The sequence below is a fragment of the Canis aureus genome, chromosome 27, assembly GCF_053574225.1.
Source record: "Canis aureus isolate CA01 chromosome 27, VMU_Caureus_v.1.0, whole genome shotgun sequence".
NCBI classification, from domain to species: domain Eukaryota; kingdom Metazoa; phylum Chordata; class Mammalia; order Carnivora; family Canidae; genus Canis; species Canis aureus.
The window spans coordinates 32,587,777-32,615,365 of NC_135637.1; the positions used below are offsets into that span (position 1 = coordinate 32,587,777).

At 53.9% G+C, this 27,589-nt stretch overlaps 1 protein-coding gene across 1 annotated transcript in view; it reads left to right on the forward strand.

The window, feature by feature from the left end:
* Positions 1-27,589, forward strand: part of BCR (BCR activator of RhoGEF and GTPase) — a 124,349-nt gene that overhangs the window by 87,432 nt on the left and 9,328 nt on the right. Inside the window, exons 9-16 of the mRNA XM_077874484.1 lie at positions 6,046-6,167; positions 7,260-7,428; positions 7,977-8,096; positions 8,917-8,992; positions 10,387-10,491; positions 11,137-11,211; positions 14,728-14,825; positions 16,686-16,817. Of these exons, the coding sequence (XP_077730610.1) occupies positions 6,046-6,167; positions 7,260-7,428; positions 7,977-8,096; positions 8,917-8,992; positions 10,387-10,491; positions 11,137-11,211; positions 14,728-14,825; positions 16,686-16,817 (897 nt within the window). The remainder of the gene's footprint in view (positions 1-6,045; positions 6,168-7,259; positions 7,429-7,976; positions 8,097-8,916; positions 8,993-10,386; positions 10,492-11,136; positions 11,212-14,727; positions 14,826-16,685; positions 16,818-27,589) is intronic.

Genomic DNA, 27,589 nt, shown 5'->3' on the forward strand with positions numbered 1-27,589 from the left:
GGAGAAGGGAGGGCTCTTGCTTTGGATTAAAGAATTGGAAACTTCAGACCCTGTGGCAGTTTACAAGGGATGCTGTGGAAAGGGGGTGGAGGTGAAGACAGAAGAGGGGTTGGGGTTCCCAGTGCCACCTGACACAGTGTGTGACCTCAGCAATGCCACCCATCTCTAAGCACCAGCTTGGTCACCTGTGAGCAAGGATAGGAGTGAGCTTAGGCCACATGCTGTCCACAGTTTCAAAGGACATCCACCACATGGGGGCCCCATAAGTGGCCAGTACTCCATGTCTAGGCCTTTTCTCAACCCTTTGTAAACATTTGCAGATGGAGTGTGAGTTCTCAACCTGTCTGGGCCTAAGTTCTGATTCTCCAGGAACTTGAGCATGTTACTTAACTCTGTGAGCCTTTTCTTCTCCAAGAAGTGGTGGAGCTGGAACCTACCGCCAAGGACACCTCTACGGAGTAAGAGATGTTCTATGAAGCCCTCTCTGCACAGGGCCCAGCGCCCAGCAAGTGCTCAGTGAACATTACTGCTGTGAATGAGCAGTGTGCTTCCCAGGCTCACCCTTCCCTCCACCCAGCAGGTTCCTGCCCCTTTGGGGCCACATCATGCTCTGACTTCATCCCCCCAGATTGGTTGTCTTACAACGTCTCTCCAGGGCATGGGAAACAAGAGGCTGTTTCAGGGACCAGGGAGTGCAGGTGTGTTCTGCGGGGAGGCCAGCTAGCCAGGTGCTGAGAGCCCTAGAACAGGTGTGAGGGCAGGAGGGTCAAGCAGGACCCTCGGTGCACACTCGGCTGCAGGTGTCATTTTGGGGACACTTGTTTCACCTGCTGAACCTCCAGATCCCACTGAGTTACCCCACAGCCAGGGCTGCTCTGATAGGCAGTGTCCGCCGGGCCACTTGCACGCAGCCAGCTATCCCGTTTCAGACCATGCACTGGGGGCTCGGGCTGCCAGCCTCCTCCAAGGCCAGAACTGCTGAATTTGCCCATGCTTGGAGCCAAGCAGGACACCCTCAGCCAGCACCTGGTGCCTCACTGGGCCATGCTTTGGCCATCTTCCCTCTTCTTCTCTCCACCCCTACCGGGGCCCTCCCTGGCAACTGTTCTTGGTCTCAACTGGCCAGGCCCTGCTGGTCTATCACTGAACTCCAGTCCCTGTACCTGAGGAAACGCCCCAGCACCCCCTCCATGGAACTGTGGTCTCTGGCTTCTTTGTGTGTGTGTTTCACTGTCCACCGGCTGTCACTAAGTGCGGTCGGGTAGGGGCTTAAACAACAGGCTTTCATTGCTCCCGGTTCTGGAGGCCAGGAGTCCCAAGGTCAGGGGGCCAACATGCTCAGGATCTGGTAAGAGCCTGTTTCCTGGCTTGCAGATGGCCACCTTCTCACCGCATACCCCCATGGCTTTTCATCACAGCTTGCATGTGGAGAGATCTCTGTCTTCCTCTTCTTCGAAGGGCACCAGTCCCATCATGGGGTCCCACTTTCATGGAATCACCCCCCAAAGGCCCTGCCTCTGGATATTGTCACATTAGGGGTTAAGGCTTCAACATATGAATTCTGGGGTGGACACAAGCATCCATTCATAACTGTGCATTTCTTCCAATCGGGTCTTCCCTGGATGGGCTCTGTCTGGAGGCAGTGACAGCTGGGGGAGGCTGGCCAGCCTCGGGGAAGAAGGCGCCCCTCTTCAGAAGACCGTGGATACATAATGTAACCTCACTGGCCTCAGTTTCCTTGTCTATAGAAATGGAGGTGATGGAAAAAAAACCCCAGTCATTCTTGAAGTCTGAGAGGCCCCATGACAGGGCAACTCTCAACAGGGCCTGTACCCGCAGAGGACTTTGCTTATGGTAGCTAATAGCCCCGTGTGGGCTCATTTAATCCTCTAAAAAATGCCACCAGGCAGGTGTTTGCATCCCATCTTATCTTTAAGGCACCTGAAGCTCAGAGAAATGAGGTGGCTGAGGCAGCATTATCACCGCAGAGAGAAGAGAGAAGGGTGGCTGCAGACAGGGAAGGTGTGAGGCGGCTCCAGACACCTCACTCCCTGGCAGGGGCATGTCAGCTTTTCAAGGAGACAGTTGTTGTCCCTTCTAAGCAGATGTTCCCCACCTGAGATGTCAGGGTAGGGGAACTCCCCAAAGGAGTGCCTTCCCCACCACCATCACTGCTCCACAGCACAACACACACGAGGGGGCACACTGTAATATACACAGGGACATGCACATGCATACGTGCAGAGGGATACACTCACATACATACCTGCAGAGGGACATGGGGACATATACCAGTGGACACACAGGACATGAAGACACACAGGGACACGGAAACCAAGCACAGCATACAGAAACAGGAGCATAATCCACACACGAGGACACAGAGACACAGAGATGTGTATACATGGGGGACACACAGGAAAACATACACGGAGACACACACACAGATCGGGACCCATACACTAACAGGAACACACAAATAAAGAGACACAGAAACACATGGATGCTCTTCCATATGAACACATTCCTGTGGCCCCAACAGTCTGGCTCTTCTGAGTCACTGTCTCATAGACCCCAAGAAGTATGGTGCTACCCTATCCTGGGTCCATCAGGTTCCGGGTCTCTCTTACAGCTCTACCCAGGGGTATTGGTTCTGCATGAAATGCTGAGGCAAAGGGACTTCACGCCATCTTTAGATCATGACCCACAGTGCTATGGGGTTGAGGCTGTGACCCAGTGCAGCCCTCCCTGTGTCCCCTGGAGGACCTGACAGGTGGGCCTCACCAGAAGTTGGTGCTGGAGACCAGGGTGGTGAGCATGTACAAGAGGGGCATCTCCTGGGCAGGCATGGGCCTCCCAGCTCTACCCTGGTCCTGTGTGGGCTGGCAGGGTGTCCCTGCAGAAGCCGGGGTTCTGAGAGGAGGCTCAAGTGATGGCCACAGGGCCCAGCAGCCCCTCGAATACCTCAATGAAAGGGCAGAGCAGCCCCTCACAAACTCGCTGTTGGGCCTGCAGCATCTCCATCCTTCCTTTCATTTCTGTCCTCCTCTCCAATCATCTATCCTTGGCCTCTCTCTTTCCTGAAGTGGTGTCTGTGCAGATAGGGATTTGTTGCTGTTTCTTCATGTGGCCTCAGCAGCAAGGATCCCTCCTCAGCCTGGGGCTTCAGGCTGGGCTCAGAGCAGGCCCAGGACCAGGCCAGCTGACCTCCAGAGCCAACAGGAGGCATCTGCCCAGGGGTCAGGGCCCTAAACTATGCGTCAGGGTGGGACCACCAGCCTTAAGAGTCTGTGCCTCAGGACCACCCCTGGGCCTGGGTAAATGTGGACAGAGACCATGTGATGCCTGGACCCCTTCTCCCTTCCTCTCCCCTCACCTGCTGGTCTGTTGCTCCCCTGACTCTGGCCCCTCTGCCAGGGTCCAGGCTCCCTTTGTGGATCTGCCGGTGTCATAGTTGAGAGCTATTTTCCTGGGGTCTGCCCATTTGCTGGCTATTTTCTGTTTGGGCACTCTGGAAGGCCCCAGGGTGGGCTGGAGTTCAGAAGCAAGGCTCAGTGTGTCCTCGGGAGGGACGGCAACTGTGAGGGTTAGCGGTGACATGCATGACCCATGTGCCCTGGACAGCCCTCAAGATAGAGCGTGGCACAGAGCAGGGCTAGACTGGGATACTTTGCAGGCAGTCCGCTGGCCAGGAAGTGTTGGGACCCCCTTGGCTTTGAGGCTTCTCTTAGATGAGGATTTGCACAGGCAAGAGTTTACTGGGAGGGAGTTCACTGTCACAGCACAAAACAGAGTCTGCCTATCAGAGCCTCCCATGGCTGCAGTCTGAGCCCCAGGGGGCGTATGTGCTCCCCACAATCAGACATGTGTCCTCTCGACACAGCAGGGCAGGTGTGTGGGCTGCCACAAGCACCAGGATAACACTCAGTGGTCTTGTGGAGGATGAATGTGCCACTTCAGCAGAATGTGTGAGCAACAGGACCTTGCAGGGAGAGAGAGTGAGCTGGCTGAGGGGTGGAGGGTGGTCGCTGCTGGGACTCTGGCTGCTTCTGACCTGCTGGCAGAGGGGATGAGTCCACTGCTGAGCTGGATGGAGGGGGCCCTCTGCTGGTGGTAGCCAGAAGCTCAGCCCCTTTGTATGGAGGCAGGATCTGTGTCCCCTCACAGAAGGTCCCTTCTGCCCGCTGGGCTGGAGGACCCTCTGCTGTGTCCCTGCTGAAGAGGCATCTCTTCATTCCCCTGGGACTTCAGGGTCCCAGGAGCCTTCACAGACCTGCTCCCTGATGAGGACCCAGCAGTCAGGCTTGCCCTAGATTTTGCTCCAGGGTCTCCAGTTCTGTGTGGACGTTGCTCCAGGTGCACACACTTTCTTGCTTCCGTGAGTGCCAATGCCAGGTGGGCTGTCTGCCCATGGCAGGTGGGGAGAGGGTGAGTGACGATGAGTCATGGGCTCAGCACGCAGGCAGCCTTCCAGCCCTTCCACTTACACTCTCTCGTTTAAATCATTTGCTCTCTGGAGCCAGGGGCCAGCTGGCCTTTGTGAGCTGAGCTGAATGTGACAGTGACGTGTGGCCTTTGCACCTGGGAATGTTGGGGCTCAGCCCAGGATACTCTTGCTTTTGGGGTAGATCTCCTGGCTCCAGCTCTTGCAGAGAATATCGGAGAGTTCACGGAGGCAGAGGCTCCGTGAGAGGACTCTAAAACTGTAGGTGGCAGCAGAGCCAGGCGTGTGGGCCTACCAAGCAAATGGGGGGATGGAGATACCTCAAGCTGGGGAGATGCTGTGGATCTGTACCCACTCCAGTGCATGTACCTGATCCTCCAGGCCCTTCTCTGGCCATCACAGTGAGGAGTGGGGTATCACCCTTTCGGGGGGGCCTTCCCTGAAGCCAGGGTGGCTAGGTTCCCGCTAAGCATCTGGTCTCTTCCATGGGCTTGTGAGTTCCTACCGACAGAGACTGCTGAGTATCTTTGCTTGCTCACTCACTCTGCTGCCTGGGATTGGTGGAAAACCTCTCTGAGGCTCCCATTTCTCATCTGTGAAATGGGCATAAGGACCTGCCTACAGCATGTTGTGGGGATTACATCCGGTGATGAGGCCATGTGTTCCCACAGCACACCTGGAATGTGCACGGGGAAAGGGAACGTTCGCCACGTCAGCCTCTCATCTTGTCTGTGTCCTTGCCATGCCACAGCGTTGACCCTCATGAGGTGCCAGGCGCTCTTTTTCAGATGAATTACTGACTTACCTTGGTGTGCCATTCAGCAGCCCCTGGAGCTGGGTGAGCCAGTGGGAGTGTTCTGGTCTTTTAGATGAAGCACCTAGGTGCGGGGGCACATGGCTTGCTGGCAGACTAGTGCCTCCCATCCCCCTGTTCAGTCTAGATCCACAGGGTCCTTGGCAGGTCACCTCAGACCTAGGCTACAGGTATCCAGGCATCCTCTGTGAGCTGCTGCCCATCAGTGGGCACCGACCTGAGGAAGCCCAGAGCATGAGGTCCCAGCTGTGGGCCCCCCACCCGACCTCCTGCTGCTGTCTGAACTAAGCCCAGCTTGTTCCATGCCTGCTGGGCATCCCCTTTTTGGAGTTCTCTGGGCCTGCCTCCTCCCTGCTCACCAGGCTGCCCTGTCTATGCCTGGGGCTCCCAGCTCTTCTTGCTGTGGGCCTGTGTTGTGATAGTCCTTCTGTGAAAATGTCCCTCACATGGCTGGCCTCTTACCCATTTTGGGTCTCCAGTTGCTGCCCCACCCCACGGAGGCAGGGACTGCCCTGCTCATAGGAGTTTCCTGCCATCATTTTCCTGGCAGACCATTGACATAGCTGTAGCATCCTCCTCCCCAGCCTCCAAGCCAGTAGTTGGTACCCTGTCCACTCATCCTCCTCCACAGGCCAACCACCCAAGAAACTTTGCTGAACAGAGGAAAGTGTAGTGTGTGTGTTTGCTGAGACAGGGGGAGGCTAAAGCAGTGAAGGCCTGCCCACCCCACCCCACCCCACCCCCGCTGGCCTGCTACCCCAACTCGAGCCCTCGCTCCACCCCACAGCACCGGCAGCTGCTGAAGGACAGTTTCATGGTGGAGCTGGTGGAGGGGGCCCGCAAGCTGCGCCACGTCTTCCTGTTCACTGACCTGCTCCTCTGTACCAAGCTCAAGAAGCAGAGTGGAGGGTGAGTGACCACAGGGCACCCATCCCACTGTGTGGGGAGGATCTTGGGGCCAGTGGAGGGGAACAGGGATGGTTTCATAGATGAAAGAAACCTAGCTTTTTTTTTTTTTCCTTGTGCAGTGAGGCTGAAAAATTCGATAACTGTGTGGCCAGATCACTTTGAGTTACGTTGTTTCCAGCTGGCTATGATGCCAGGCTCAGGGTTAAAGGACAGGGTTAAACTCCTAGGGTGAACAACCTGGGGATGGTCTAGGTCAGGATCAGTGACTGCCCTGTCACCTCCTAGAGAGTGGAAGGGGAACCCCCTGATGGGGTACTATTGGGAGACTGTTACGTCATGACCCAGGAAGAGAAAGTGACAGTTCAGGGAGCTGCAGGGTCTGGTGAAGGCTGGCAAGTGAGCGAACAGGGGGTGGCATCACTAAACCATTCCTGTACTTGGTCTCCCCAGACCTGGTAAGAGCTACTAGATTATTCTCAGCCTAGGCTGCAACCCACCTCCCCCAACACACACACACGCGCGCGCGCACGTGCACACACACACTCTCCTTCTCCTCCTCCTCCTCTTGAAGATCAGACCACTCGTTGTACCAGCTGGAATGGAAGAAAGAAGTCATGTTGGGAAAAATTAGAACTGGGTTCTTTCCCCTTTTCTGCCATTACCGTACTGAGCAGGTTTAAACAGCCACCTCGGAAGAGAGCCTCAGTTTCCCCTTCTGAGGCAGTGGATTACCTGGTAGATCTGTAGCCTCTCAAACTCTACAGCTCTGGGGGTATCTGCAGCCCTGTCCGTGAGGCCCCTGCTGTGCTCCCATGTCAGGGAACCTGTGAGCCACTACCATCAACCCAGGATATGGTGGATCAGGCCTAAGTCACGCACGCAGAGTGTGCATTTCTAGGGGCTATCAGGGCTGAGGGCTGGGTCACCAGTGTCTGCCGATGGCCTTATGCCAGCCTGTCTCATGGACCACAAGCTAGGTTTTAAGGTCATGTAAACTGCAAGCCTCAAACTTAGGCTTTTCCAGCTCCTGAGAATGGTGATGTTTAGCAAAGGAAAACAGTCAGTGTGTTAATGTGCTGCTTCCTCACCCAGCAAAACCCAGCAGTATGACTGCAAGTGGTACATCCCCCTCACGGATCTCAGCTTCCAGACGGTGGATGAGTCAGAGGCGGCTCCCAACATCCCCCTGGTGCTGGACGAGGAGCTGGATGCCATGAAGATCAAGATATCCCAGATCAAGAATGATATCCAGAGAGAGAAGGTGAGACCAGTTGGGAAGGAGCAAGGCTAGGCTCTGCAGCCTGCGTGGCATCAACCCATCGCATATGAGTATCTGGGTACCTGACCCACTTCTGGCCTCTGGGACCAGCTGGGAGCCCTACGAGCCTGCTGTCAGGCCTGGAGCCAGCCATCCAGCACATGGGATGCAGGAGGTACCTGGCTACATTGATGGGCAGAGAGTCCCAAATAGGGGGATCAGCCCCTCTAGGTGTTCTGGACTGCCCTGGGCAGCTGCCTGGTTGTTTCTGGAAAGATTTACAAGACTTGAGGAACAGTGCCCAGCCAGAGCAGGCACCATGCCGTGGCCACAGGTAAAGTCGGTCCCCAGGAGATAGGGTTTCGGCTCAGGGCTGCCCAGCTGAGATGGGCTTAGCAGGACGGGCTCTTCCCCTCCCGCACCTGCTGGCCTCTGCACTACAAACCATGCAGGCTAAGGAAGGCTCTGGGAGCTGTGGGGATGAGACAGGCAGGAGGGGGTAGCCCTGGGCCCCCAGAATGAGAACATGACCATGTGGCCTCTCCCAACAGAGGGCAAACAAGGGCAGCAAGGCCATCGAGCGGCTGAAGAAGAAGCTGTCGGAGCAGGAGTCGCTGCTCCTGCTCATGTCCCCCAGCATGGCCTTCAGAGTACACAGCCGCAATGGCAAGGTGAGCACCTGCCGCAGTCCCGCTGCCTGTGTCCCCTGGCTCCTGTGCAGCCTCAACAACAGCAGCCCTTTTCCTCTGGGGTGCATTCACGTGCCAAGAGGGGCCGGTTTGGTGCAGCACATCTAGGCCCGTGTATTCCTCTAACCCGGGCTTCAGGTTGAAGCCCCCAAATTGACTGGTAGCTGGGAGATAGCAGGGTCTCCAACAAGTCTGAACAGGGAGGGGGGGTTCGCACGTTTGTGCAGACCCAGCCCTCGGTACAGGGATTCTGTCCAGGGACCTTGTGGGCCTGACAGGTACCTTCTCTCCTGATCTGGTTCCTGGTGCCGTCTGGAGCCCGGGCCTCTCCCTCTGTGGGCATCACACAGCTGTCAGTGTGCAGCCTAGAGGGGCAGCTGGTGGGTTCTGTGGGAGCCTTGTCTCTGAGACACAGCTCAGGGCTTGTGTGTTGGATGCAAGGTGGCCTGGGTGGCATCGGCCCTCACCTCTGCAGATCCCACCTGCTAACCTTCTCTGTGGCTCTAAGCCACAACGTGTCCTGCCCTGGCCTAGGCAGTCCAGGCAGGGGGCTAGTGCCAGAGGTGGAGCTGCACAGGGCACGGGATCTGTGGCCCAGAGCCCAGCTGGCGGGAAGGGTAGAGAGTGCCAGAAGCACAAGCCAAGCTGTGAGCACACTCAACCACCAGGCTCCTGCCGGCCCCTGGCACCAAGGTACATGTGCCCTGGAGGGGTGTACTGCAGGACTCCACGTGGACAGTGACAGGGAGCGGTGCCTGAGCCAGAGTGGAGGCAACCAGAGTGTATTCTCCTCGCCCCCCAGAGTTACACGTTCCTCATCTCATCTGACTATGAGCGTGCTGAGTGGAGGGAGAACATCCGAGAGCAGCAGAAGAAGTGTAAGTGGCATCTGCATGAGAGACCTGGAACCTCAGGGCTGGATATTCATCTCCTCCTGGGGTTTCAAGCCTTTTCTTTCTTCCCAAGGGGCTGGGCGGCAGTGCTCTTATCTGACTGAGATGCTATGTGGAACTCTGATTCAGAAAATGTATTGGACAGGAGCTCTTCCTGGGGCCCTGCCCTCTGTGCCCCTTTCCTAGGCCCTCCCCCACGTTCCTTATGCATCACTCCCACCTGCTTTCTGACCTTCTGTGAACTCTCCCTCTCTTGCAATGCCTTCCCTAAATTCCCCACCTGCCTCCTGAAACTCCCTATCGTGGCACTGACCTACCCCCCCCCCCCGTAGTCCCCTGTGCCCTTGTCTGCCCCACCCAGGCTTTCCCCACCCCCCAGCAGGTGCTGATGCCAAAGGGGCCCTTGGCTGGACCTGTTTGGGCAGCCACATGGTGCTGGCCCCACTCCCTGCCCAAGGAGCCAGCACCTGATCACCCTTAGGAGAGGGTGCTCCCTCCTCTCTGGAATATTCCAGTCCCTGGGTGCTTCCCTCTCTTAGCAGTTGTCTCCTTCTCCTGAGCTCAGAGCTGCCCCTGGTCCTGTCTGACAGTCTTCAGACAGGTGGGCAGGCAGGCTCTGCTGAAAGTCCTGGGGTACAGCTGCTTGGGTCCCTCGTCTGCGCACCAGCTGTATGGTTCTAGATTCCTGAGCCATCCTGGCTCAGAGGTTCCGAGGTGCGCTGTGTGTGCCACTGTTCTGAGAGTGTCTGCAGTGAGAGCCAGGCGGGGAGCACTGTGTCCCAGCTCGGCTGGGAGCGCCTCACACGTCCACCCTGTCCTGAGCTCCTGTCCCCCCAGGTTTATCATCCTTCCCGTGCTGAGCCATTTCCCCCCTGCATCCTGGGGCACAGGGTCTTCCTGGCAGCGCTGATGGCTGATGCCTGCCACTCGCCCATGCTCATGTCCCGGGGTTCAGACCCCAACCATTTGCAGCATGGCAGCATCTATTCCCTGCTCAGTGCTGTAATGGAAGTAAGCCCCTTTTCCTTGCCTGGTGGAGAGACGAGTGCCCTCATTAGCAAAGTGCAGGGCACGGCTATGGCAGGTCTCTGTGTGGGGATGCCCCACGGGAAAATGCTCCAGGTCACCCTCTCACAGTTGCCCTGTTCTCAGGTAGCAGGCCAGCTCTTGGATTTGCAAGCCTTGGCCAAGGCCACGCCTGCTTGGCCACTTACCAGCTCCTCCCTTGGGAGCAGGTCGCCACCTCCTGGCCACCACCGCTCATCACTAGCGTGCGGGGAAGGTCCTGGGCAGGGCCATCAGAGGATACCCTCCAAGTGTCCCCAGGGGTCCAAGGAGCCGTGCAGACTGGTTGATACGCCTGGGTTCTGCCCTCTCAGGTTTCAAAAGCTTCTCCCTAACATCTGTGGAGCTGCAGATGCTGACCAATTCGTGTGTCAAACTTCAGACCGTCCACAGCATTCCACTGACCATCAACAAAGAAGGTGGGCTGTCCTCCCAAGGGCTGCTGTCCCTTTCTGATGTCAGCACTGTGTTTGGGGCCATGAGGTTCTCGAAGGAATGTGTGTGCTGCTTAGGGCCTCTTGGCCTTCCCAGGAGTGGATGGGATGGGTCAGGGCTGGTCTGTCCCCAGCTACTGGGTGGTTGAGGAGACCCATAGCTTTGTGCTGATCACACGACACATCTCAGACCCTCTGGGCTCTGGGTCTGGTCCCACTCCTCTGTGCCCTCAGCCAGCTGCCTCCCACCCACACCTTTGGTCATGGTGCATTTTGCGTTCATTCGCGCACACATTGTGTACACTCATTTCCACTCACAGGTATATATGCTTGTGCACATGCACATATATGCACAACATCCATATCACATGCCACTCCTCCCCTTTTCTGTCCTGGGAACCTTATTATGTTTCAGCTCAGTCATTGGTCTGCCCATGTTGTGAACCCAACTCAGATCCCAGGGTCCCTGAGACAGTGGATAGGTTTCTGGTTCGTGACATCACCCAGCCCCGTGCTGAGCAAATGGCAGTCACGTGGTGCTCCCCTGCAGATTGATGTTTGAAGCAGAGTGCATCACATGCCTCCCTCTCTCAGGAGCACAGATGCTCACCTCTTTGCTCTCTTGCACAGATGATGAATCTCCAGGGCTGTACGGGTTCTTGAATGTCATCGTCCATTCCGCCACCGGCTTTAAGCAGAGTTCAAGTAAGTGGCTGGTTTGGGGAGGAAGGTGGCAGGGCCCTGAGCTGGAAGCTGCAAGGAACCAGGGTCATAGCTCAAATTATCATCAGATGCCTTCAACCCTTAACGCTGTGAGGTCCTGTGCAAGTTGACACCCAGCGCAGACTGTTGGGTGTATCTGGTCTCTGGACCAGACGTGTGAGTCGCTGAGTTGCCCCCTGCAGGCAGGTCTTGTAATTGCAGGCACTGGAGTCCGCTTCAGACAGGAAAATACAGTCTGGGTTCCAAGCTCCGGGCTGTGGGTAGCAGCGCCTTGACCCAGCCAGCAGAGTAGATCTGGCTGCTGACAGCTAAATGGATACCGTTTTCCTCCCACCCCTCTGAGGCAGGGAGCGCCTCTCAGCTGCCCAAGGTCTCAGAGCAGTGGGGGCTGGTTGCATTGCAGTCCAGGGCAGCACATGCTCCATCCCCCAGGAGGCCACCTCCACGCAAGCCCTTGGGGCCCCTGTAGGAGGACACAGGTCAGTGTGCTGCTGACCTTTCCCACCGATGCTGCAAAACTGAACAAGACATCGCCAAGAAGCCAGCCTAGAAGACAATATTTACTAACCATATCTATATATGCAACATGGGACTTGTATTCAGTGCATTTAGAGAACTTTTAGAAACTCAGTGTGAAGGAGACAACCCAGTTTTTAAAAATGAGCAAAAGAGAGCGGCCCAGGTGGCTCAGCGGTTTAGCGCCGGCTTCAGCCCAGGGCCGGATCCTGGAGACTTGGGATCGAGTCCCACATCGGGCTCCCTGTGTGGAGCCTGCTTCTCCCTCTGCCTGTGTCTCTGCCTCTCTCTCTGTGTGTGTCTCTCATGAATAAATAAATAAAATCTTTAAAAAAAAAAAAAAAAAGAGCAAAAGATTTGAATAGACACTTTACCAAAGAAATACAAGTAGCTAATTAGCACATGAAAAGATGCTTGTGGTTGTAGAGAAATGTAAATTAAAACCACAGTGAGATCCCACTTCATACCCCCCAGGATAGTGATAATCAAAAAGCTGCACAGTGGTGCTTGCTTTGGCAGCACATATACAAAAAGGTGCACAGTGACAAACGTCAGTGGGGATGTGGAGCAGTTGGAACCCTCAGACGCTCCGCCGGTGGGGATGTGAAATGGTTCTGGTTCGGCCACCCTGGAAGATAGTTACACAGTTTCTTTTTTTTTTTTTTCTTTTTTAAGATTTTATTTATTTATTTATTTATGAGAGAGGGAGACACAGGGAGAGAGATAGAGACACAGGCAGAGGGAGAAGCAGGCTCCATGCAGGGAACCTGATATGGGATTTGATCCTAGGACCCTGGGATCACGATCCGAGCCAAAGGCAAGTGCTCAACCACTGAGCTACCCAGGCACCCAGTTTCAGTTTCTTAAAAAGCTAAACACGCCCTTACCATGCGACCCAGCAGTCCTGCTTTTAAGTATTCACTCTAGAGAGATGAGAGCATGTTCACATAAAGATTTGGATGTGCATGATAAACACCCCATGTTCATCCACAGGACAGAGGGGCACTCAGCGTTAGAAAGGTACAGAGTCCTGATACAGGCATTCATTCACAGGGATGAATCTAAAAAGAATGATTCCTAACAAAAGACACCTGATTGAAAAGACTATATGTTGTATCATTCCACGTGTCTGAAATTTCTAGAAAAGGCAAAATTTGGAGACAGCCTGGCTGGGGTTCCTGGGGCTCAGGCTGGGAGAAGATTGACCACAGTTGAACCCAAGGGGTCTTTCTCGGAAGAGGACAGTGTCCTGAAACAGTGGCACCACTGTGCATCACTCCCACCTGCTTTTCTGACTTGTTCAAACAAGTATTTAAGTTTACATCCTCAAAGGTATGACAGATAGATTGTACAATTTGCATATTATACCTCCATAAAATCGTCACCTAGAAATAATTGTTCCCCTGGGCACACCTGTCCACGTCCCCCTCACATAAATGCTAGAGTTTTGAGGGTTCTATATGGGCCTTCTTCCCTCACTGCCTATATTCCCTCCTTCCCACACCCAGAGACCTTTCCATCAACAGCACAGATGATGCCTGGCACTGCCTCTCCATCCCCACTTGGCTCTCCTGGCTCCGCTCTGTTACCTTTCCATCTGCGTCCTCAACATCCCATGGTCTGAACTCCACATCCCCAGAGTAAACCTAGCACTTGGGCTAGGTTTCTTCTCGTTTGTGTCCCTATGAGAAGTACCACCCTCTGTCCCATGGCAGGGTTAAAAAGCACTGTCTGGTCTACTGGCCACATCAGTAAGATGACATTCTCCATCGGTGGAGTTTCCTGGTCACCTCTGGCCATCTGCCCCATCCTTCATCCAGCCCCTGGCCATGGCCTCCTCCCTGGTCCCTACCCCTACTCCCCCTGCACCCCACAGTTCTCCAGCCCAGAGCTGCTTTCAGTGCCCTGGCCTGGCCTGCAGCACCCTTGGCCCCAACTACCTGGTAAACTCCCAACTACGCAGGTGGTAGTAGGCACCTCCCCCACCCCCCACCCCCCACCCCCCCCCACCCCCGTGTATGCATCATCCTTCAGGCGGTGATGGCACATTCACCTCTGTCCAGGTGACAGCCATAGGGCTCTGCTCACATAGAGGCTCTAGCCAGGGCTTGTCAAGGGAGCAAGTGAACACATACATGTTCTGAGAGGTGCTGGTTCAGCGGCACCGTGGGGCAGAATCATTGTGTGAGGTACCGGGTCTTGTGCTGGCCTCTGGTGTATCATTTTATTTTAAAAAGAAAAGACTCTTTTGTTCTGATTTTGAAAATGTCAGGAAACAAGAATTCCTGTCCCCTTCAGGGGTCCTTCCAGCTGGACTAAGACTCAGACATGAGACCAACTAACAGGAGAAAATTCCGTTTAATAGCATACACACAAGGGACGCCTGAGTGGCTCAGTGGTCAAGCATCCACCTTCAGTTTGGGTCGCGATCCCAGGGTCCTGGGATCAAGTCCCACATCAGGCTCCTCACAAAGAGCCTGCTTCTCCCTCTGCTGCTCTCTGTGTCTCTCGTGAATAAGTAAATAAAATCTTTTAAAAAAATAGCGTACCCACAGGGAATCCACATGGGCATGGAAATTACACAGCTAGTCAGGTAAAATGAGGTATACATGTCATTTTGAACTAAGGAGAAAGGGCCAGAAGTCTAGGGCTAAAGAGGAAAGGAATGCACATCACAGAACAATAGAACAGATGTCTGCCCTGCCATACAGATGGGCCATTCGGATAAAATTTGTATCTCTGCTCGTAACCTTTATTTTGGGAAAGACCCCCGCCCCCATCTAGATTCTTCTATATAGTTAAGGGCAAGTTTCTCTACAGCCCATAGAGTCTTGACTGCCTTCAGCCCAGAATAATCTCATGTCACAGTGGCCCATCTTGGGGTAGCCTGCCCTGGGCCCCCTACACAAAAAAACCGTACTCTCAGATAATGCAGGTAACGTGGAAAAGCATGGTCACCATCCCTGTGTCTCCCTTCCGCAGATCTGTACTGCACCCTGGAGGTGGACTCCTTTGGTTATTTTGTGAATAAAGCCAAGACACGTGTTTACAGAGACACAGCTGAGCCCAACTGGAACGAGGTGAGGTACTACTGCCAGGCACATCTCTAATGCTGGCCCTGGCAGGCAGGCCAGGATCTTGTCGTGGGGAGAATCTGAATGTATAACCGCCATCCCAGCCAGCCTCCGCCTCCACCCCTACCCCTGCCCCCGCCTCCACTCCTGCCCCCCGGGGGCGGGAGCTCCCGGATAGCTTCCCCGCTGCAGGCGCCGCTGCCAGCATTCCACCAGCATTCCGGGAATCTCCTGGGAGGAGAGGGAGGCTAGTCCAAGAGATTTTATCTCTGTGTTCCTGAGAATCCAACCCTGCATCACAAAGAAACAGCCTATTTTGCTGGAGAAACTTAAAAGGGCTTTTTGTGCTGCCTTTGTTATTTTTTAGTGTTTACTTGGTAAGTTTCCATAGCGTTTTTTTCCTCGGAAGTTGGAATGAACCCTGTGGCCCTCTTGGTTTCTGAAAGCCCGGGGCTCTGCTAGCAAGGCCTAGGGTAGGGACCCTATTTGCCTGTCCCGGCTGTTGGGTTTGTATGGTTTGCTGCTCTGTTTTCCTTCACTGTGGAGAGCTGTTGTGTTAACTCACTTACCGTCTCGCCCTGAGATTTTGGGAGCAGTGGAATGACTACAGAGTGGCCAATATTGGTGAAGTCCCCAGATACGTGCGAATGCCATTTTCCGGTTTCTAGAGCAGCTGTGGCCCTCAAAGGCCTGATGCTTAAGGATATGGGTAGGGGCACACCACCCACTCCCCTACAAGAGCAGCAGCTCAGGCCCACCTGGCTGCCTAGTCCACCTTAGGTCGTGTGGTAGTTGGGTCGTGGGCCAGCACCCAGCTCTCCTTTCTTGACATGCACTGCTCTGATCATCAGACTCACTGCCTCAGTAGAACTGGGGCCTGGGGAGTCCACAGGATTGCCCAGTCATTATAGTTCTGGGTGTCACTGCAGAAAGGGTGGTGGCTGTGGTGACAAGGGAGCAGCACAACCAGATGGAGCCATTAAAGGCTTTGTAGAGAGCAAGAGGGCCTGACTGACAGGGAGGGGTTCTGGACACAGTGCAAAGGGTCTGGGTGCAAGCCAGCAGTGGAGGCTCAAGGAACCAAGGCACGGAGGCTCCCAGACCAGCAGATCACCTGGTGGCTGGCCTGGGTGTGCCTCTGGATCATCCAGGAGTGTTCCATGTTCTTTCACCTGTGCCCTTCCCAGCCCCATGCAGGCTCAGAAATCCCTCCTTTTTTTTCATCACCCTCTTTCCATTTCCCCACCATGAACCTGTGTCTGCAAAAGCACTGGTGTGAAATGCAGAATTTACTGAAGATATCCTGGGGTGATGGAGGAGAAAGCGAACACCACACATCCCACAGCAGACAACTCGAAAGCCTACGGGAGCAGTTCTTTCCTCTCCTATATCACCTCACTGGGTTGATTTTTTTTTTTTCTTTTCCAATAAGCTTATTGTTTAGAGCAGCTTTAGGTTCGCAGCTCTAGGTCCAGAGCAGAAAGGACAGAGATTTCCCATATACTCGCTGTCCCCGAATATGCACAGCCTCCCCCACCAATCAGTGATCCTATACGCTACATGATTATCACCTAAAGTCCATAGAATATCTGCATTTGTAAGCAGCACCCCTGAGCTTCTGATGCAGGTGGCATGGGGACTGCCCTTTGACATACTGATTTAGGGAGTTTGGATTACATGTGAGAGGCATTCAGAGCTTCCAGAAGCATCCACTGTCCACAATGGGATGCTCACAGGAAAGTAGCTTCTGAGGATCTTCGTCACGGAACAAAAGTGGAGAGGGTCTCCAGGTTCTTTCTGGGGCAGCAAGGAAGCCATTGGACCTGTCTACTAATGAGGGGCTTTCCTTTTTTCTTGGGGCTTCAGGAATTTGAGATCGAGCTAGAAGGCTCCCAGACCTTGAGGATACTGTGCTATGAAAAATGTTACAACAAAACGAAGATCACCAAGGAAGATGGCGAAAGCACAGACAGGATCATGGGGAAGGGCCAGGTCCAGGTGAGGCTGCCACCCTCCTCTGTCCCCCCACCTCCGACACACCCTCGTACACCTGCCCCTGGACCCCTCCCACACCTCCTCCTGATGCTCCAAGTTCTTTCCCCAGTTCACCTTCTGGGATACTGAAATGGCCTGGCTCCAGGGGTTGGGGGCACATACTCTGGACTTGGCGAGGGGACCTTCACAGGGCTTTCCTGCCCCTCTCTGTGTTTGAGTATCTGTTATGCCCCATCTTGTCCCCAAAGGAAGTTCAACTAGACTTGTTCTTGCAGCAGGGGCCTCAGTTCCTCCATGGCTTGTAGTCTGTTGCCTCACCTGTGCAATTTTGCGCCCCACTCTGGGAAGGCCCTGATAGCCATGTGCCCTACAGGCATCTTACCAGACCCAGCTGAGCGGGCTCCTCCCCGGGGGTGGGCACTGGCTGCTCTCTGACCCTCAAACCCACTGGTAAAGACTCCAGCAGGAGTGGCTGTGGATTCCAGGTAGCCAAGAGAGTAGGCCACTCTCCACCAAGGCCCACCTCCCTCCCTCCCCTGAGGGCAGGAAGTCAAATCCTTTTCTGCTGAAACACTGAGCTGCAGGGTTGAAGGAAAGGAGGGTGACTCACTCCTGTGTAATTTTATCTTAATGGGATAGTGGGGAGCCACATGCTCATCTTTCAAATGAGCAAGGCCTCACTTAGGGGGGCTTCAGACCCCCCTCTCTGTTTTGCCAGATTCTCAGGTCTTAGTTCCCAGGTTTACACGGCTGCCTGTTTTCCCACCCTGGAAGCTTATTTGGGAATTCAGTGGCTCAGGGCCTCCAGGGACCCATTCCCACCCTGTACCTTGAGACCAAGTCTAAAAGTAAAAATGCTTCTCTGACCACCTTGTACCTGCTTCCCCTCAGCAGACACCACCCAGAAAGCGGGAGGACACACCCACCATACAAAGATTGGCCTGAGGGGAGTGTGTGTGTGAAGCTGATGAAATCCTACACCCCACACCCTCCCAGGAGAACAGGCCCAGGGCCTTTAGCCACCCCCACAGACTGGACCTGGGGCTGGACTCTCCCAAGGTCCAGGGTAGGACCTGCCTGGGGTAACACTCAAGCGAACCCACATTGGGGTACACATGGGGATCAGTGGGGCAGCCTTGCCCAGCCTAAGGAAAACAGGATTCTTAGCCCCTCTCTTGGATGGTATAACCCTGGGCGCAGGGGTTCCTGAGCAGACCAGGTTCAGCCACTCGCCACTGATAAAATCCAAAGGCAGAGAGACCAAAGGTGGTAAGACAAGAAAGGGGTTTATTTCAGTGAGGCCACCACCAGGAAGACAGTGGGCTAGCGTCTCAAAGACTGACTCCAAAGTGCTAAAAATACTTGTAGGTTTATAGAAGGAAAGTGTGGGACAAAGGTCAGTGGGTGCCTGCAAGTGGGCAGTAAAGGTTAGACGAAACATTGTCCTGGGGTCAGTCACATGGGGGTCTTGCTGAGTTCAGAGCAATCTTCACTAGTTGAGGAGGCAGCCTTAGTTCTCATCATAGGATGCTTTGCCTGCAGGATCTTTTGCCTGAGTTAAGAGATGAGCTGGAAAGAACATAATCAATGAGGAAGTGTGGACTGAGATCGAAATGGAGGTGGTTGAAATCCTCTTTCAATGGGCATGGTCTGTGAAGGCCAGCTGCTGGTTCAGGGCCACTCAGGAGATATCCTGCACCAGGGTCCTACCTGCGGTTTACAAGCCTGATATACTGTTGAGCCAGTAGTAGGGTCTTGGTGGTGGAAGAAGCAGAAATGCAAGCCAGTGCCTTTCAGTTGTTGCACTTTTGGGGTCCTATTCAGGGATGCTTGACAAATCAGGTCGCTTCCCCAGCCAGGGTCATGCCCATGAGCTGGGCGTGGGTCCCACCTTGACAGATACGTGTGCCCACTGCGAAGTTAGGGTGATGTCTAGGGGGTGACTCACACGCTCAGTGTAAACACTCACCACTGTGCAGCTCACATGCGTTGACTCCCCAGTGTCCTTGAGACCCAACCCCGTACTTCCACATAGAAGCTGTTCACCTTGGCTTGATAGAGAATCCCGTGGGTTGAGTCAGCCACTTCAAGGGGCTCTTCTGCTCTTAATGGACACTCAGGTGTTTTCCAGATCTTGCTGTTCCATAAGCATACTGGTGCTGGACATCTTCAAGGACTGACACGTTTGAGCAGCTACTGGGCGATAGTAATAGACATGTTTGGGCCCTTTGAGTTTTCAGTTCTCTGCTCTGCTGTTCGACAACTAATGTGTTCCCAGTGCTCCCCCACCCTCCTCCCTCTCCATGTTTGCATCTGCCCCCAGCCCGGGGTCCCTCTTACACACCCACACCCTGACTCCAGTCTTGCAGAGAGCCCCAAGGCAGGCTAAGGATACAGATGGATGGTGTCCGGCTCCTTTTTTCAGTCCCTCACATAAGACTAAGGGGAGGCTCAGATTCTACCAACTTTTGACTCAAATCATCCAGATCCTCCAATGCTAGAGTCCTGGGGGTGGTGAGATTTGAACCAGGGCCCTGAGCACTGTCATTAGGTAATCAGGGGGTCTCAGTGGAGAAGAGAAAAGAACAGATACTCATCCTCTTCTTTTATTGTATCAATCTCTCTTTGGAAGCCCTTTGCCATGATACTACTATATATAAACAAAATATTCCTTTTTTTTTTTTTTTTTTTAAGATTTTATTTCTTTATTCACAAGAGCCAGAGGGAGGCAGAGACATAGGCCGAGGGAGAAGCAGGCTCCCTATGGGCAGCCTGATGCAGGACTGGATCCCAGGATCCCAGGATCATGAACTGAGCCAAGGCAGACGCTCAACCACTGAGCCACCCAGGCACCCCACAAAATATTCCTTTATGAACACAACTGTGCTCTCAGACGCACTAGGGGTGCCAGGTGAGCACCCTGCCCTGTCTTGGCAAAGAAGAGAGCGGTTGAATTGTGGGGGCTGATGTGGGGCATCACTCCAAGCTCTGGCTGTTCTCTGCCCCTTTCTGCCCTCTGACCCCAGTCTGTGCTTCCCCATGCAGGCGCTCTGAACGGGGCTCCTTTGCAAAGTCTCCCTTGCTGTTCCTTTTAGTAAGATAAGATAGGACAGGGGTGGAGGACATGGACTATGTTTTTTTTTTTTTTTTTTTTTTTTTTTTAAGATCTTTTTTATTTATTCATGAGAGACACAGAGAGAGAGAGAGAGGCAGAGACACAGGCAGAGGGAGAAGCATGCAGGAGCCCAAAATGGGGATCCCAGGGATCCAGGATCAGGCCCTGGGCTGAAGGTGATGCTAAACCGCTGAGCCACCTGGGCTGCCCATGAACTCTGTTTAAAAAAAAAAAAAATTTATACATGACCTCGTTACAACATCAAGGTTGACTGTATTCAGTGGGAGAGAGGTATAGGGCCCACCAGAGTGGCCTTTTGCAGCAGGAGAGAGATGGAGCCCAATTCTGAATAGAACAAGGAGAGAGGGAATTTATAGCCAAGGAGCAGGATCCAGGGAAATCATCAGTTGGAAGGTACTAAAAAGAAAGGTCTGGAGTAAGGGGAGATTCTGGCTAAACCCACCTAACGGGCTCCTTGCTGAAAGCAGGCCAGGCAATCAGACATCACCAGGGGTGGTGGGGGGTGAGGAGTCTGGTCAGGTGTCAGAGTCATCAGCTCTCAAGAATATCAAAGAGTGGTTTTTGCTAAAATTGGGCTCTTGGGGACATTCCCAAGAATGAGGTCTGGTTGGAAAACAACCAGAAGAGCCTGATTCGTGTGGCCAGAGGGAGGCTCTTTCCACTCCCTCAGCCCCACTGCCCCTCCTGTGAGCTGGGGCAAGTCATCACTGCCCGGATAAACGTATTTCCTCGCATGCAAACTGGGGCCAGGGCTATGGAGCCGAGTGTGGGGGTCTTCAGTGCCACTGCTGCTATTATTACTCATTGTGGTCGGTATTAGTGGAGATGGCGGGATCTGGCTCCACCCCCTCCCTGTCTGCTTCCATGGAGTTGCTGAGTGAGTGGGAAGCATGGCCCCTGAGCCATCATTAGCCAGGAAGGAATCCCAGCATGACACAAGGTCCGTTTGTGACTCACACAGAGTAGGCAGTGGCTGGCCCAGTCCCCGGAGACCCCCATTCCCAGCGGAGTTTGTTTTTGAACTGGCATTCCCAGGAGGAAGAAGGAAGGAAGTCAGAGGAGGAGTGGTGATGGCCCCCTATGACCTCAGCCAGGCCTCTTTCTGCCTCCCCCAACCCCCGCAGATACTGTTTTCTGTGTGGGGCACACCTAGGGGAGGGTATCCATGATTTTGGGGATACAGCCTTTCCAAGTGTATATTATTTCCCAATAATATTAGGCTTCTTCCAAGTATGCCATGTGCAAGGGATATAGAGCCCTGCCCATCCTGTTGCTGGGGTCAAGGTGGGGGGTGATGAGAATAGCATGGCCTTCCCCCACAAGCACCCCCCACAAGCGCCTCCCATACCCTCAGTATGTACATTGACTCATAAGTTGAGTATAAAGCCCGTCCTATGAGGTGGGGAAGGTGCAGCACCACAGGAGTGTCCAAGGGGGGCCAGGGAAAAGTCCACAGCTGACCAGGAAGGCAGAGGCTGGGCAGGCCCCTCTGAGGGGCCAGGGACGGGAGTGAAGGCTCCAGCAAAGCTCCTCACACACCTGACAGGGCAGAAGGTGTCAGTCATCTGGGGAGCTAGATCCCAACTTCCCAGGGTTGGTGTCCTAGATCAGTCTATGTTTGCTCACCTACATGGTGCTGATAAGCTAAGAGTTCAGGAGCCATCCATCAGAGTCTCAAGTTTCAGCCCTCACTCTTCAGATGACTTGTCAGATCCCTACTTCCCCTCTGCAACAATGGAATCTCCATGACAGGAAGATGGAGGGCTCCCTCTCCTGAACCCAGGATGGGTGAGTTGGTTTGTTCAGAGCACCAGGCCATACTTGCCAGAAAGGCAGAAGGACATAGTGTATAACAGGGAGGCAGCCCTGGGTGCCAGCTGTCTGAGAAGGAGTCATAGACTCTTAAACCCAAGCCCTCTGCTGCGGACAGGTGCACAGGGCCGCACCAAGAGTCTTCTCCGAGCCAGCTCTGAGTCTGAACAAGCAAAGCCATCCCCATCCATCATCAGACACCAAGAGCCCACGGTGAGCCCTCGTGAGCTAGGGCCTCCTGCATGCCAGATACCAGGGACCCTGAGAACAAGAAGACATCTATCTGCCTCTGTGTTTTATAGAGCAGAGAGTCTCAGGTGCTGCAGATGAGGCAGGAGCCAGAGCAGAACATGCCCTGGGGTGGCTGGGTGGCTTGGATGGCAAAGTTATTTTGTGGGAGTCGGGACAGAGAAGGCTTCACAGAGTTGGGGTCACTGAGTCTGGGGCTTCAGGGGAAGGATTTTCCTAGATGGAGATGTCACACATCCTATGCTCTGAGTAGAGCAGAAGCGCAGGACTGTTGGGAATGCACCTGTTGTGGCATAGCTGGAGGGTTGGCTGAAGTAGCCTGACCAGGTGCTGCAGGGACTAGGATGGGGGCCTGAAGGCACTGCCCAAGTGCTCCAGAACATCCTAGGCCAGGGGCTGGGACCAGCATCTGGGGGGCTAATCACCCAGATTCATCAAAGACCAGGGAAACTAGAGCCTTGCAATCATTAGGAATTCCTTCCTTCCATCTTTCCTTTCTCTCTCTCTCTCTCTCTTTTTTTTTTTTTTTTTTTTGTAATATTTTCTTTATTTATTCACAAGATATAGAGAAAAAGAGAGAGAGGCATACATAAGCTGGCACTCCGGGTATCTGTATGTGGTTTCCCAAACTCTGCTGGCCTGGATTGCTTGCCTCATGAGTGGAAAGTACACCATGGATGTACTTAATGCTACTGAATTGTCCACTTAAAAATTGTGAATTTTATGTTTCATATGTATATTGTCACCATTTTATTTTATTTTATTTTATTTATTTTTAAGATTTTATTTATTTACTCATGAAAGACAGAGAGAGAGAGAGAGAGCACCAGAGACACAGGCAGAGGGAGAAGCAGGCTCCATGCAGGGAGCCCAATGCAGGACTCGATCCCAGGACTGTGGGATCACACCCCAAGCCGAAGGCCAGTGTGCTCAACTGCTGTGCCACCCAGGCATCCCTATCACCATTTCTTAAAGAGCATGTCCACAGGGTGCAAGGATAGACATGGAAGCCCAGACTCAACAACTTGCCCCCTTCATGAAATCCTCCCACTACCAGAGGGACAGTCGGCGCCTGTGCTGTGCAGCGTGATGGGGAACCTGCCTTTGAGAGCCTCCCGTAGCCACCCCCTGGACCCTCAGCGATCCCCAGTGACCAAATGCTCCCTCTGTGCCAATATGCATCGTAATGCCTGTTAATGATATCTGTGCTGTCTATCCTACACATACATGTCTTGACACGGAAATACCGCAGCAAATGAAATAGACAAAAGCCCTGTTCTTGGCGAGGCAGACATCAACCAAAATAAGAATAAGACTGTGGTCAGGCAGGAAGGAGACAGGGTTTGGGGAAGACGTGGTTTTCAGTCTGGTGGTTGAGGACAGCAGATACTGTTACAAAGGTACCGAGAGACCCAGCCCTTCATCACTGGGGATTATGTCGGGGCCATGCACGTTCCATCCACACAGCCGCTCCCTGAGCCGGGGCCTCCTATTGTTGGGGTGGGGGGATGCCTTCCTGGATGCCTGGGTGGCTGGGAATGGGAGCGCTCAGAGATGAATGAGACACAGCCCATGTTGCAGGTAAAGGAGCAAGGGGAGATACCCATGGTACCTCCTAATCCATCTTGGAGCAGATCCAAAGGGTCTCTTGTACCAGTAACATAAAGTGAATGACGATTGTTTCTACAAACATTTAAGGAAGATTTTAGGCTATAAAAGTTACGAACGTGCAAAACACGTGAGCAAATCCTTGTACAGATGCCCCAGGATTTGCTATACCTTTGTCACCATCAAGAAAATGTAGCCTTGAGATGCCCGAGTGGCTCAGCAGTTGGGCATCTGCCTTCAGCTCAGGGCGTGATCCTGCAGTGCCGGAATCAAGTTCCGCATCAGGCACCCTGCGGGGGGGAGGCCTGCTTCTCCCTCTGCCTGTGTCTCCGCCTTTCTCTGTCCCCCACGAATAAATAAATAAAAATCCAAAAAAAAAAAAAAAAAGAAAGTGTAGCCTTGTGACCTGGGCCCTCCTTGCTCTGTTGTAGTCCACCTTGGGACCTTGTATCTTTTTTCTTCACCTGGCACACCATACAAGCCTCTACTTTAAGTATACAATTCAAAAAAAAAAATTAAGTATACAATTCAATCATTCTTAGTAAATTTACAGTTGTATAACCCTCACCAACAATCCATTATTATTTTTTTTTTTTTAAGAATTTATTTACTGGGGATCCCTGGGTGGCTCAGCGGTTTGGCGCCTGCCTTTGGCCCAAGGCATGATCCTGGAGTCCCATGATCAATTCCCACATCAGGCTCCCTGCATGGAGCCTGCTTCTCCCTCTGCCTGTGTCTCTGCCCCCGCCCCTCTCTCTCGAATGAATAAATAAAATATTAAAAAAAAATTTATTTACTTATTCATGAGAGACACAGAGAGAGAGGCAGAGACACAGGCAGAGGGAGAAGCAGGCTCCATGCAGGGAGCCTCGTGGGACTTGATCCTGGAACTCCAGGATCATGCCCTGGGCCAAAGGCAGATGCTTAACTGCTGAACCACCCAGGTGTCCCCAACAATCCAATTTTAGAATAATTCCATCCCCTCCGTCGTTCCCATTTATAATTGCCTGCTGCTCTTACCCCCAGACCCAGGCTGATCTGCTTTCATGTCTATTTTTGCCCTTTCTGCGTATTTCATATAAACGGAATCATTCTATATTATGCGGTCTTTTGTGACAGGCTTCTTCCACTTAGTACATTTGTGAGGATCACCCACATCATAGCAAGTGTTGGTTATGGCTGAATCATATTCCATCATCTGTATTCATTTACCACGTTCTGTTTATCCGTTCACCAGTTGATGGACATTTGGGTTTCCAGCTCCAGGCTATTACGGTTAATGCTGCTGTGAACGTGTGCACACAAGTCTTTGTGTGAACGGATGTTTTCATTCTTCCCGTGTGGAGACCTGGGGGTGGAATTGCTGTGTTGGACAGCCAAGTTTAGCTGTGAGGAACTGCCCTACTTTTCCAGATTGGCTGCAGTATTTTATATCCCCAGCGGCAGCGTCTGATGGCTCCTGTTTCTCCACGGCCTCACCGACACTTGTTACCATCTGTCTTTTTGATCATAGATGTCTTAGATAGTGCTCCTTTATCCATTTAAGTGATGCTGGAGCCTGGTAGGGATCAGAGAAGGGCAGCAAAGAATTAAAGATGTGGACGCTTGAGCTCAAGAGAACAGATTGCAGCAATAAGAGCAGAAAAGGGAAACCAGATTTCCCTCCTGGGGAGATTTCTCCAGGCTTCTCTCAGAAGACCCGTTCCAGGGAGTAGGTTACTGTGCACATATGTGATGCTCAGCGAGGAGCCCTGGGGAAGCCCTGCTGAACCATCTGGGCAGTGACAGTGGGCACAGAAGGAACAAGCATCGCCTTCTCTGGACAATTTAGTCTTGGGCCGAGGGCAGCACCCGGACCTCAGCAAAGCCACCCGGGCACATGGGGGCAATCATCCACCAGCCCCTATGCCCACCATTGTTCCCCCACCTCACCCAACCCTGGGGAGACAAGCTGGAAACCAGCCCTTCCTCCTGAGAACACTGGATATATATAAGTTGACCCCTTGCCCCCACAGTCCCCAGTCCCCATCTCCCATCCCCCAGCAACAGGCACATTCCTGGAGGAGACCTTGAGACCCTGCAGGGGCCCCCATGGGCGTCTGGAGCCCCATTTCCTGGTCCACTCCAGCTCAGTCATCTATTTTTCCAAATCCCAGTCCTGGCTTGTTTACTTCTCTGGTCCTTTAAATAGCCACATGAAAGCGCGTGCCAGCCTTGAATGTCGTTTGGGGCCGGACTGCACCGAGCCTCGGGCCTCATCATCATGTTATTCTTCGTGCAGCTTCCGCTCTGCTCGGCACACTCTGTTCTTTGGAGCCGAGCCAGCCCTGGGGCCGGCCTTTCCCACTGGAACTGCCTGGAGTCCAGGGGGCTGCCTGAAGAGCCACCTGGTGGCCTTGTGGCCCAGGTCTGCACTCTGGAGGCCAGCTCTTGCCACAGCCTCTGGGGCCAGGTGGTGGTGGGACCAGACACTGGTGCTGGCGGCAGACAGTGGCACTGCACTACCTCCACTGGGCTGGCGATGCTGGGGGGGAGGGGGCGGCGCAGTGTTCTCTGCTCTGAGTCCAGTCAAGACACCGGTGTCACTGGCTAGAGTGGTACAGGCTCGAGGGGGTGTCCCTAGAGCATGTCCAGCCATGAGGCCGCCTGGCCAGGCAGACACATGTTACTCAGTGTTTCCAAATGCGCCCACAGGAAACCAGCCACTTGAGAAGGAAGCTTGGCTTTTCTAGGCTTTAGAGAAAACTGACTTGTCGGAGTTCCGTAACCAATAGGAGTTCCCGTAACCAATAGGCGGCTGGTGGGGGATGGGGCTGTATTTTCCAAACATACACAAAAAAGGAGAATCCAGAGGTGATCGGAAACTTTGACCTTGGCGAGCCAAGCTGCAGGGGTGGGGCTTCCCGAGAAGTGCGGTCAAAAGGCAGTGGAGGCCCAGAGCTTGTCACACTCCTGTCCCAACGCACGCCTCTAGCCACATCGGTCTCTCGGAGCAGCAGGGCCCGGGATGCGAGAGACGCCGTCTGCCCCCACCGCCATGCAGGGCCTCCTACGGTACTTCCACCCCAGCCGGGTGGCCCCGAGCCGACTGGCCTCTGCCGAAAAGCACTGGTGTGCTCCGGGCACCGCCCTGTGGACCCACATCCGAAGCCTCGTATGCAAGGGCAAGGTGGGCAGTTGGGTGTGCCACAGGTTTCCCGGGTGGGCCCCGTCAGGGCGGGGTCCCTGCTGCTGGGATGTGCTGTTGTGTCGCTCTGCCTGTAGGCTGCGGCTGCGTTGAGGAGAGGGGCCGGGTGATGACTACTCCTAGGAGGGAGAGGGAAGGGGTTTCCTGCTCAAGCTGCTTCTGTGTCTCCATCTAAAGGAAACTCCCTGGCGGCGCAAAATTCTCCCTTTCCGTAGGTGCAGGAGGAACGGTGTCTGTCCCCTTCCTTCCTAGACAGCCAGAGCACCCCCCATCTCTTCCCGCCACACTGGTCTGGTTGAGAGAATGAGGCCCCAGCAGCACCCCCCTCTTGCCTCCCCTGGAAGAAGCTCTTCCCCCAGCTGGATGCCAGGGGTTCGCTCTGGTGGGAAAGCACCAGTTGGGAGGTTTCCTTTTCTGAGTGGTTTGTGACTGACTGGTCCCCATTCATAGGCCCTGCCCCTGAGCGCGAGGATCCCCATGGCCCAGGAGTATAGCTCCTGAGAACCTGGAACAGATGAGGAATGAGAACCTGTGACCTACCCCCACAGCCCCAGGAGGGAGACACTTTGTTTTTCTGAACCATTCTGTCTGTTCGTTTCTCATCCTTGGGGATGTTAACCAGTAGGCCCTTGAAGGGGAAGCGAGTACCTGTGCTGAGCCTCTGTGCCAGAATGTGCAGGGAGAGAAGCTCAGGTTGCACACACCTGGCAGTTGGTGGCCTCTGGATCTTCTTTCCTCTCCTGCACGAGGCCCACGTGGCTGTCACCTCCTGGGTCTCTTGCA